This window comes from Protobothrops mucrosquamatus, unplaced genomic scaffold (assembly GCF_001527695.2).
Source record: "Protobothrops mucrosquamatus isolate PMUCROS unplaced genomic scaffold, P.Mucros_1.0 scaffold778, whole genome shotgun sequence".
NCBI classification, from domain to species: Eukaryota; Metazoa; Chordata; class Lepidosauria; order Squamata; family Viperidae; genus Protobothrops; species Protobothrops mucrosquamatus.
Window position 1 is genome coordinate 862,223 of NW_015387046.1, and position 11,982 is coordinate 874,204.

The 11,982-nt window shown below is 36.8% G+C and overlaps 1 protein-coding gene across 1 annotated transcript in view; it reads right to left on the minus strand.

The window, feature by feature from the left end:
* The window catches only part of CTNNA1 (catenin alpha 1), a 65,698-nt gene that overhangs the window by 49,945 nt on the left and 3,771 nt on the right, over nucleotides 1–11,982 (minus strand). The window contains exons 5-6 of the mRNA XM_015818691.1: nucleotides 10,785–11,051; nucleotides 8,619–8,822 (exon numbers count right to left, since the gene is read on the minus strand). Coding sequence (XP_015674177.1) covers nucleotides 8,619–8,822; nucleotides 10,785–11,051 — 471 coding nt within the window. The remainder of the gene's footprint in view (nucleotides 1–8,618; nucleotides 8,823–10,784; nucleotides 11,052–11,982) is intronic.

Below are 11,982 nucleotides of genomic sequence, written 5' to 3' on the forward strand. Positions count from 1 at the left end.
CTGTTAATTTTGCTTATAAGTTTGCTTTCCTTATAATACAGGTTGTGGGAAAATCTTTTTTTTTGAATGAGCATATTGTTTTCCTTCTAAGATACAAATATGATGCCCTCTTGTTTTGGATATTATTGTCATGGCATCATGATATCAAGATCAAATAGACACTATTTTGTTACTTATATCAGGTAAACAGAAAATTTCTAGATTTTTCTTAAGGATGATAAATTGTAGAGGGTTGCCTTTTTTAAATTCCAAGAACACAATATTGAATTTGAATGTGAAGGAGCACAGTATCATTAAATCAAATATTTTCACAAATTTTCATATTCTTCATGTTCTCATTTGCAAATTATGTATCAGGAACCTATGTTGTGCATAACTTCCAGTTTTATGTGATAAGATTACTGTGGTTTCAGAGACTGTTTCATAGATTGAAGAAAAAAAATTTCAACAGATTCTACCAAATCTTTTTTTCTTTTTGGCACCTTTGAACTGGGCTCTGCCAATAGACGTAAGAGAATGTAAAGAGATTCCTTTGTTACTCCCATTTTATAAATTTTCTTATATTAATTAATCACTTGTTGGTTGCTCAACTTGATTTTACTGAAATCACTACATAGACAGAGTAGAACCTTCCGGAATACATGTGAAAAATCTTTTCTATATCAAAGACCAGATTTTCCAACATAGTCGAACCTATCAAACTGATAACTTGTACAACAAAAATAATTTCTAGTTCCTCTGACAGTTTATGAGCAGTCAGCAAGGTAAGGCTCTTAGAAAATTTAATTTCTAGTCCTTAAATAAGGAGATATAATATAAACTGTTCCATGTTTATTTAAGTTTCTAAGTATGAGACTCAGCAGTCCATGAATGGAAAAACATCAGCCTCAAATTGCTCTGAGGCCATTCAAAACTTACAGAAAGCATTGATGAAAAAATTCAAGAAAAAACATTTTGTAAAAGGATCAGAATGGTAAACAGATTATGAAGTCTCAGGTCTTGTAAGAACTGGTTTTTGTATTTTAAATTATTTTATTCGTTTAAGTAGACTTCAAAGATATTAAAACATTCAACATATGTAGTTCTTAAGCCCATTTCTACTCAAGGGTCTATATCCCTAAGATAAATGTGCAGTTTAACAGAAGATCACAATAAGTAATAAGAACCAATTACTGCATTTGAATTAAAAAGGAAATCATTTTTATTAATATATGGTGACCTTAAGTACATTAGAGATGCTTATCTAGGGTTTTCAATATAAAATTGAGAATAATTTCTGGGACAGACATATATTCTAATATTTATTCATCTCACAGCATAAGTGGCTTTCAATTATCATAATTGCTGAAATTCAGACAACCATACCTTAGAGGCTTTTGTAAAAGCACATCATCAATCTTGCCACAAAAATTATCCAGTGTTTTCTAATAAACATAACTATTTGTTTAAAATACAAGGTTTAGTTCTCCCTTTTCCTTATACTGCTCTTCGCTTTTCAAATGCCTAAAATTTGCAGTATATTTCAGAGGAGCAGTTTTTTATTCTTTTCAAGGCAGAAAAACACCTCCAGATTAAAGGACACATTTGAATACTTGGCTATTATTAATACTGATCAGCATACACATTGTAGTAGTAGTAGTAGTAGTGCTATTATATCTCACATTAAATAAGATCAGGATGTTGCAGGAGTGGATACCATTCTATCAGCAGAAAGTAAACACGAATTATTCCATTATTATTTGGATGAAGCAATTCCTCTTCCCCCCCCTATAACTAGACAGCCTTGTCCGATTACAAGAGGCAGAGCTCCCATTTTCTAGGTGCTGTCTTAGCTTTTTTTTTTGCTTAGAGGTTGAAAAATAACAATTTCTCCTTTCAGTAATATTAACTTTTATTCTGAGACATCCTTCAATTATTTTGGTTATATGCTCTGGAAATAGGCCAAAAGGAATTAGGTAAAAGCAATGTGCATGTAATTTTCTTTTCATAAAATGAGGACAATAATTTGCTTTTTAGATACACTTTGAAATATAATGATATTTGAATGTCCAAATGGCCTAATTTCCTGGTAGACAAGCCCATTATCAATTGAAGCTTAAAAATGCCTTTGACCTTTCATTGCCTTCTCAATGCTTTAACTCTTATTAGTGCTGGAAACCATTTCTTGGTTTAGCAGCCACTGCATAATTTTGATTCTTCTAACAGGGAAAGAAAAGCAGAAGAGACAGAGATGCCTTGTGAATCAGAAATGGTTCCCGGCATATGTGAATATTTTTTATTTTACATATTCATCTTTCACTTTTTCTGGAAGCTCAAAGTGGTATATAAATCCTTCCCCATCAACTTGTATCCCGTAATAGCTTTAAGAGCCTGAGGAGAAAAAAAAGATTGGTCCAGTTAATGACACAAGCTCTATGGTGAAGAGAAGAAGAACCCTGGGGTCTCCAGTGCAAATTTAATGCAGTGGAAGAAAGATTCATTACAGTAGTCCAATTTGGAAACATTGTTTTCCACTATGAAAAATTCCTACTCCCCTATAGAGCTGCAGACACTGGAACTGTTTGCTTCTTCTTTTTTTTTAACATGGGTAATCTTAATGTGGTGTTATTAAATAAGCTAGGTTAAAATAATCTGTTGGTTTATTTTCTTAAATAAAGATAAGCTTTTAATTAAACTTAAATGAAAACCAAAACCAAAAGTGGTTTTACATCTTCTCACAATTCTGCCAGACGGCAAGCACAAAAATGGCTATGGTGCTAAACAATAAGTATTTGATTGAGCTACACTCCTGTTACAAGTTTCAATACTGTAATCCAGTGGTGGCGAACCTATGGCACGGGTGCCAGAGGCGGCACTCAGAGCCCTCTCTGTAAGCACGCGCGCCGTCGCCCCAGTCCTAGGCCTTCAGCTGGGTTTTATAAAACCTTTTCGCTTTAGGCCTCCACTGCCGTGTACAAAGAAAAAAAAAAGGTTCAATCAGTCAATTTCAATTTCTCGCGGGGAAAAAAAGGGTCTTGCAAAGATGGAATTGATTGAACTTTTTAGTCCCAGCCAGTCTGCCGTTACCACCGCAGCTACGCCCAGCCAATGGGCCATGCCCAGCCAATGGGCCAAACCCACCTGGCACTCGACGATGCATAATTGGGTTTTGGGTTGCAGTTTGGGCACTCAGTCTCTAAAAGATTCGCCATCACTGCTGTAATCGGTGTTCCATATATTGGGATCTTGCCACATAATTCTATATCTTATAACTAAGAGTAACCTATCAAATATGTATTAGATTTAGATACTTCATATAAGCTATAATCATAGAATCATAGAGCTGGAAGGGACCTTGGACATCTAGGCCAAACCCCTGCCCAAGGCAAGAGTCCTCATACCATCCCGGACAAATGGTTGTCCAATCTTTTCTTGAAAACCTCCAGTGATGGATAATTGAATCAATATCCATATAACAATTTCATTGCTTAAATGGACCAAATATCTGAAAATAGGATTGGGAAAATGCAGATTTGCTGATACAGTCAATTTTCTTTTCTGCATAATCAATAGCATTTCACAACTATTTCTGAATTTAATTTTCCCAATAATGCAGAAAAGAAATTCACGAAACGCTATAATTAACAAAAGGTCAAATATTTTTTTAAAAATAGTCATAATTTGTGAGGCTGGTTACGTGGCTTCTGTTTTTAAGAGGACTGAATTAAATTTATTATATACCAGTAACCACTAAATGAACCAATTTTTTATAACACTCATAGATCATCCAGCACTACTCAAGTACAAGCTTTCACGATGTCAGCTTTACCAGTTAGGCCAGACAGGAAACATGACCAGAAGCTAATCCTACTTTACTGTAAAGCTACCTTAGCAGTGCCTTCTGAAAGGACCAATCTCCTGCCATCTGCTTTATAACCCAAGAAACTAAAGAGGGTCCCTCCTGAACCTCTTGCCCGGCCACTATCCAGCTGCAGGTTATGCTGTCTCTTATCTGACTATTCCTTAGGCACCATCTTTTCATCCTGTCTCCCAAGATCTTTCTCACATACATTATACATCAAGTCCTATTCAACACTGTTTTTATTTAAATTTTGTGTCTGTACATGTTTTCTATTTTCCGTGCATAGTATGATAGTATTGAGACTGATTAACTGAAGACACCGATTTCTGAATAGGGCAGATTTTGTTTCAGAAATTATGTCTTGCCTTACTTGTCAATATACAGACCAGTATATTGACAGTGAAGTCCTTCCCTTTTCCCATCTTCTGGGCAACAAGGGTGACTGGGGCTTTAATTTGCAGAAGGATGCAGTTTTAAAAATTGTGCAAAGCTACTTAAAACTCAAAATATACCTCTTAAAGTTGGGTACACATGCATTAAAGGGCTATTTTTTCTTTAGTGTAGTGTTGGTTTGAATCATATGTAGTGTTTGTGGCTGCTTCAATCCAATTAATTTTATCATATAAAATTGCTATTTGGATTTCCAAATGTTCCAAACTATGCTTGAGTGCTATTTAATTAAAGTAACTATTTTTTCTAAGCACTTTAAGTACTACAATTGCACAATTGACAACAAAACGAATGGCTTTATAAATTACTATAGACTCATTGTTCAAGATCTAAATGGGCCTTTTCAATCATCCTCTCCTTACTATCCTATTGTAATCCAGTTTTGAAAGTAAGTACACAAGATAGTTTCACCGAAATACGAGAAAATATGGTTGAAATGAAAAAAAGTCAAAATTGGACTCCTACAGCTTGAAGCACACCTGTAGGAGTTCTTCAGATTCCTAGCTACCATAAAAAATGTGTTGACTGTAGATTTCCAAAAGAATGTTTATACAATGGTTTACATTTAAAATGTAAAATGAAGAAATATCAATATAATGAATACCTGGCTATCCTTTAGGATGTTTTCATGATATTTAGAGCAGATATTACCAAAGAAAATCAAGAAAACTGCACTCAATTTTCCACCATTATTGGCTTCATTCTCCTTAAGTATTTCACAAAATCTAAGCTGACGGACAAAGCTGAAGTATCTGTTGTAAACGTGGTGATAATTTTCACATTCTATTGGAAGTCACTCCAGGAACGCTCTCTGAAGATACCTCAAGTCTAGGAGGATTTTCAGGAGGCATCTTGAATATCAAGATGCCATATCAACAGCCATAGGTAAAGTTTTAGATGCCAGCTTTTCAAATGTATGTTTATTTTTATAGAGGGGAACATGGATTCTAATAATTAAAATCTATTTTGTCAATTATGAATAAACAATTCAGAGTTTTTTTTAAAAGACAAATGCCATGAATTTTTTTTCTCTCCCGATAGATCAGCCATGTCAAACTCGCGACGTCACATGATGTCGTGTGACGTATCGCAACTTTTCCACCATTGCCAGCAATGGGGTGGGCGCAGTTTCGTCGTGATGCATCCGGCCCACGGGCCGGCAGTTTGACATGCCTGCAATAGATAAAGCATCTGATGATGTCAGCTGCTCTAATATATGCATTCTGGTGTCCCCAGCAAACAGGTGCAATTAACCAAGCAATATGACTCTCCATCTGTAGTTTCAAGTCTGTTGTCCAAACCAGGGGCTTTGTCTTATTGCTGTTTGAATATGACAAGGAAAGAAGCCAAGAACAAGCCATGATTTTATTCAATGATTTGTTCTAAAAGCTCACTATTTTATCTGAGGAAAAATAATGAAAAAGAAAAAAAAGGGAATTGTAAAAGAATAAACTAGTTTAGTGATTGAGTAAATTTAGATGTTTTTGTAACAAAAGAACCAAAGGAATATATTATAATACTTGCTACCCAATTTTCTCTTGGGTTTTTTTCCCCTTTACCAACCTCTTCACATTTCCTCAATTTAAAAAAAGCCTAAATTCTTTCTTTGCAAGTAGTATAGACTTGCTGTCTGGTATCTCCTACTTTTCCAAAACCTGTCTCCCTTTTCCACCTTCCATTCAAATAGAAAGAGTTCCTTCATAAAAATAGATTGGAAATTAATTGATTGTATCACATTATAGTTGATTATAACACATCAATCTTGTCCTTTATTTTACGAACACAACCATGTTATGTCAGCTAGAGCAGGTGTTGTTCAGTCTACCTGAAAAAAAGATTTTTTAACCCAGTATTTGCCAATAGATATTAGAATTCTGATTATATTCCAAATGTATTTCCAAATATAATTCATTTAGAGAATTTTGATAAGCTCATCACAAATTATTTTGAACAATCTAGCTGCAAAGAAAGTCCCTGCAGGCTTCTCCCAAGACCTTTGGAGGCCGGATGTAATCCAGGACTTCACTTTGTATTCTCTAATCCAGGGATCCTCAACTCCTGGTCTGTGGACCAGTACCGAGCCGTGGCATGCCAGCAACTGGTCTGCACAAACAAGGAAAGCCCCATCCATAGGATGCAAACAATACATAAAACCACGCCCCCTCCAGTTCGTGGAAAAACCTCTCTCCACGTAACCGGTCCCTGGTGCCCAAAAGGTTGGGGACCTCTGCTCTAATCCACAGAGTGTAGAAGATGTTTTTGTTCAGACATTTTTACATACATGAAACATTTAAATAGTTAAATAGTTAATTTAATTGCATTTCAGCTATTATTGGATGAAGGAGGCTGGGCAATCTACAAAGGGGTAGATTTAACATTGTTATCCATCAAGCCATTTTCTGGGTTATTTTAAAATTTGATAGCAACGCTAAGAGTACTTGAAGTTTGATATATCTATGTTTTCATTGTTTGCCCAAAATCAGCAGGAAATAATAACATTTTCAGCAATCTAATGCTAAAATGTGATGGCATAATCTTTCACAGTTCCCCAAAAGGGGCTTTGGAGGCTACATCCCTCCATAGGTTGTCCACCCTGCTCTATTCAATACAGTTGTACACTTGTAACTGGGCTAAGAAATGGAGATGAACACCGCTCCCTGAGTCGGACACAACTGCACAGAGGAAACCTTTATCTTTACATTTTCTACTCAAGCACAAAAATATATCCTGTTAAACATTAATATTACTGGCAGTTATGAATTGTAGACACATAGGTGTATTGTTTTAACTAACTGTAACACGGTTTTTATATGCAAGGCATTATTTCAATTTACACAGATTATGTATTTTTAACATTTTTCTGCCAGAATCCTGCCAAATTCAAGAAATCTTTTAATACAGAATCAATTCTAAATGAGGAAAAATCCAAGCCTTTGAAACTCTCTACTATTCTAATTTATCCTCAAGTCAATTTTAAAAATTAATAAAAAAATAATACACCGATTCAGAGGATTTTGAAGATTAATATACAATTGAGACCAGAGGTTTTTCTTTGGGGGATTGATAGACAAACAGTTTGGAAAAAAGTTGTGGAACTTTGTTTTTGTACACAATAACTGCAGTGAGATTATTACATGCACAAAGGAAAAAACTAGCATTGCCCACAATGAGGAATAATGGCTGGTAAAGATGATAGAATGTGCTGAGATGGCCAAACTGACTTCCTTGATCAGAGAAAAAGACAATTATCTATGTTTATAGTTGACCTGGAAACTCCTTACAGATTTTTTGCACCAAACAGAAAAAAATAATTTATGATTTATGGGTCTGATGATTAGACAGAATAGATCAATGATAGCGAACCTATGGCACGGGTGCCAGAGGCGGCACTCGGAGCCCTCTCTGTGGGCACATGTGCATTACCCCAGCCTCGCCTCCCCCCGCGACCCTCTCCTCTCCAGCCGCCCCCCTGAAGGAGAGTTGCCCCTGAGCGTGGCCCACAGAACAGCGCAGCCAAGGACATGGCAGCCAGGCAGCATAGACAAGACTCTGCCCTTACACCCCATCATGCACAGTTGATGCTGCAGGGCGCGGGCAGAGGGCATGACCGCCATAGCACTGCTGGGCTGCCTGGGCGATCTGCGGTGGGCCCTGGAGGTGGTGAGTGGCCCTGCAGGCAGGCGGGGCAGGGGTGGTGGTGGAGCGGGGGCGGGGCAGGGGATGGAGCGGGGGCAGGGCTAGTTTTTTGGGCACTCGGTCTCTAAAAGGTTTGCCATCACTGGAATAGATTATTGAAAGAAGAGAGTTATGTTGTAACCATAAAGTAAAAGGAAACTCTATAGTTGTATTTATAACTGCTGTAAAGAAGATTGGAAGTTACTTCCTTATATATTTTTTTCTTTTTGTACTTTTAGTTTTCTTTTTGATTTAAACATCTAAAGAGATTCTCAGTAATCCAGGTCATAGTTGACTCAAAGGTGCTTTTTCTTTCTTTCAAAAGTCAACTGGACTTTTTTTCATTTGAGGAAAAAGATGAAAACATTTTGCTTCTTATCCAAGAAGTTTCATCAGTTATAACAGTTCTCTTTGATTTCTTTTTTTTTCTTTTCTTCCCTTACTTTGTATTCGTTTTTAACTTCATTTAAAAAAAAAATATCTTTGCATAAAATTATGCAACACGGCAGAAGACTATCACAGGGCAATTACAATTTTAATGACCTCATTTTTACTTTCAAGAGAACCTGTACACATCTTCTAATTCAAATCACATTATATTATTGTTCTCCAAAGTTCAAATGAAATCTTCGCAAGTGTACGTGTTACTTACATTTCCCATGTATTCCGAAAGCAGATCTTGCAAGGCCTGTCGCACTGCATTACACTCTGCCACTATGCGTTCCCGTCGGTCATCACGTGTGCAGGATGAGTCAGCCATTAGGGCTGCACCACTAATGATGCTCTCCAGGCGCTCTTCTAAGGATGGCCTAAAACGCTCTTCGCTGAAGTTCAATGGATCTACAATAATTTGTTTCTGTTAAAAAAAAAGAAATGGTTTATAACTTTTAATAAAATGACATGCTATTCTGGATTAGTTTGATGAAGACCTCTTAAAATTACTACAAAATAGTCTCTGTTTAACAAGTGTAGTCCTAAAACGTTTAGATCAATATACTACCCAGAATTAACCAAGTGTAACACTGGCTAAAACTAGAATTCAGTCTACAGAGATCTATGTTGACAGTCGGATTTTAGTCATTTTCTTAGCTTCAAGTATTACTTTTTAGAATAAGTATACATAAAAACATTTATTTGAACTTAAGGCTGCATTAGTGACTTCATTTATATTATCAGAGAGTAGACTCTGGTTTTGTGGTTTGTCAGTCTTCCAGTTTTTCAACTTATGCTGTATACTGTTATTCCTTAATGTTAAAGTAATATTCATTAACCAGGTTTATTGTTTTAAAAAACTCGGCAGCTTTTTGTTTTTCTTAAAAATTCTCCTGGCTGCTAAGGTTTCTTTGATTTAGTATCAGCAGGCCCAAATATTTTAATTACACTAATTATGCCATTATCTTTTATCTGTTGATTTTTTAATTGACATCAATTATGCCACTTTACTGCAAGAATGAAACTGCTCAGTAAAATCTCATATAGCAATATTGTCTGTATATTCTATAATATTTTACATATCTGAGAGTGAATTTATCTTCTCCACACTTTGCCAATGTAGCTAGAAGTGACCTATTTGAAATGTTAAAAGGGAATGTTAAGAGACTGTGTTGAGGAAGGAAACCCTTTCACCTGAAACAAAACTTTAATAGTTGTTCTACGAAAGTCTGAGGCCAATTTTTTTTCTTAAATTTTTTGAAGGAAGTTTACGCATTCTCTAACCCAGTGTTTCTCAACCTTGACAATTTTAAGGCATGTGGACTTCAACTCCCAGAATTCCACAGCCAGCAATGCTGGCTGTGGAATTCTGGGAGTTGAAGTCCACATGCCTTAAAATTGTCAAGGTTGAGAAACACTGCTCTAACCAGAGGGGGAAAAAACGGTACCAAATATTTGGCATATCCCCCTAGTAAGAACATTCACAAAAAAACTATTGCTCAAACATGAGGCCAGCAGCGTTTTAGGATCACAGAATCTAGTAACTCATTTAAGATCATCAGGTCAAAAGAAAAAATATCAAGAACACTACAAATAGTTGTGTAAGAAAGGTAATTAATTTGTAGTACAAGCTGCATCTCCTCAGATTCTATCTTCTACATAACTATCAGAGACATAGTAGCCTTGACCTCATTCCAAGTGGCCAATCTGAGTTCAAACTGCTCGGGGATGGGGGGGGGGGGACTGGAAAAGCTGGATAATGGAAGATCAATTTGGCTGGGAAAAGTACCTTGCAGATTATGGAGAGCTGCGTATGGTTGACCAGGAGAAGTGGTTCTCAACCAGAGATATGTGTATCAAGTGTGTCACTCAAAAATAGTTCAAGTGGAACACAGAGTAAACTGTAACTGCGTTGAGAAAGCACAAGGGCCTTATTCCTGGTTATCTGACAGCCTGTCTGAATTCTGGAAAATCTGAAAGCCTAGCCTCCAAACTGGAAGCCCCTTGCACTTTCTCTCAAAAAAGTGAAAAACTGAAATTTAAAATAAATTGATACAAAACTCTTGATTTTCCAATAAGAGAAGAATTTAAGTGCTGTAATAAAATACAGTTACAAGCAATTTGCATTTCCAAATTGCTAGAGTTGGTTTGAGCTGGGCATTATTAAATTAGGTGTTTGTTGTACATAATTTAATAATTCCCAATTCGCATTCCTACAAATAAAGTTAGACCCTACTGTATTTTGAAATATAATACTTTTATTCGTTTTTACAATTACCGAATAACGATCCCCCTTATGTCAAGGTTGCAAATCAGAAGCTGTCAATTATATTGCTCCAGAAATACAGTGTCAAAACTTATTTATGGTACAAATTTTAAAACTTACATCAAAGTTATTAAGTGCATAAGCCAACTCTCCACCCCCACTCTGATGCTGGGCAGAATCATCGGAAGCTGTCGCTTGGGCAGCATTAGAGATTCCTGTGACTGCCTGCTGCAACTGCTTGTAGATCAAGTCCCTATTAGCTTTATAAGCAGCTACATCTGGATGTTGGAGGCAAGCTTGAGAAGCGGTATAAAGTATAGGAATGTTTTTCTGAAGAATTCCTCTGGCTGCAGCCATCTGGTCACGATGACCAATGTCTTTCAGTTCCTGTAGAAAGAGTTACATTTTATTTAGAGATAAAAGATTTTTTTGGGAATTTAGTTTTTATATCAGCAGTGACAAGATGTGAGACTCTCAAGTATAAATTCCAAAAGCCAAATGGAGAGGGGCTGATGAAGTCCCACAGCACAGGAGAGGTACATATTGTCCATTCCTTATCTGACCTATTTCAATTAAGAAACATAGGGTAGCCGATATCAGGATGCATCAGGAAATTACATGATTTCTGGAACACAATAATGTTTGCAAATGAAGCCTCAAATGTTAATTTTGTAACTGAAGTTACAATTCCACCTGAATTGCAGAAAAAAGTATAAGCCAAACTTTAATGCTTAATCTGTAAGTGTGTATTAAACAGGCAGCAGTATCTCATAACAAACATCCTTCTCATCTCCTTATACCAGTTTATTCATCAGCCTCTCCCATTCTAAGATACCTGCCCACTGTATATTTATTTTTTGTTAAAAAAATTGGAACAAGTTATTCAACTGAATAATTATGTAATTAGTAACAGTTGCATAGACATGACTCTTGTTCTGTAGCTTTTGAGAAAAATGGGCAGCTTGATTTTAACTTGTTCCATAGAGAAGGAATTGCAGTTTAAGTGGAACTGCAGTTTAAGTGGAACATTCTAAACAGGAACAGGAGGAACAGACTCAGGCTCAACCCTTCCAAGACCGAGTGGCTGTGGCTGCCGGCGCCTCGGCATAGTCAGCTGATTCCATCGCTGACGATAGGGGGCGAAATTCTGGCTCCCTCGGAGAGGGTACGCAATCTGGGGGTCCTCCTGGATTCACGGCTGACACTGGAAGACCAGCTGTCGGCCGTGACCAGGGGGGCGTTCTATCAGGTACGCCTGATTTACCAGTTGCGGCCTTTTCTGGACCGAGACGCCTTGCGCACAGTCACCCATGCCCTC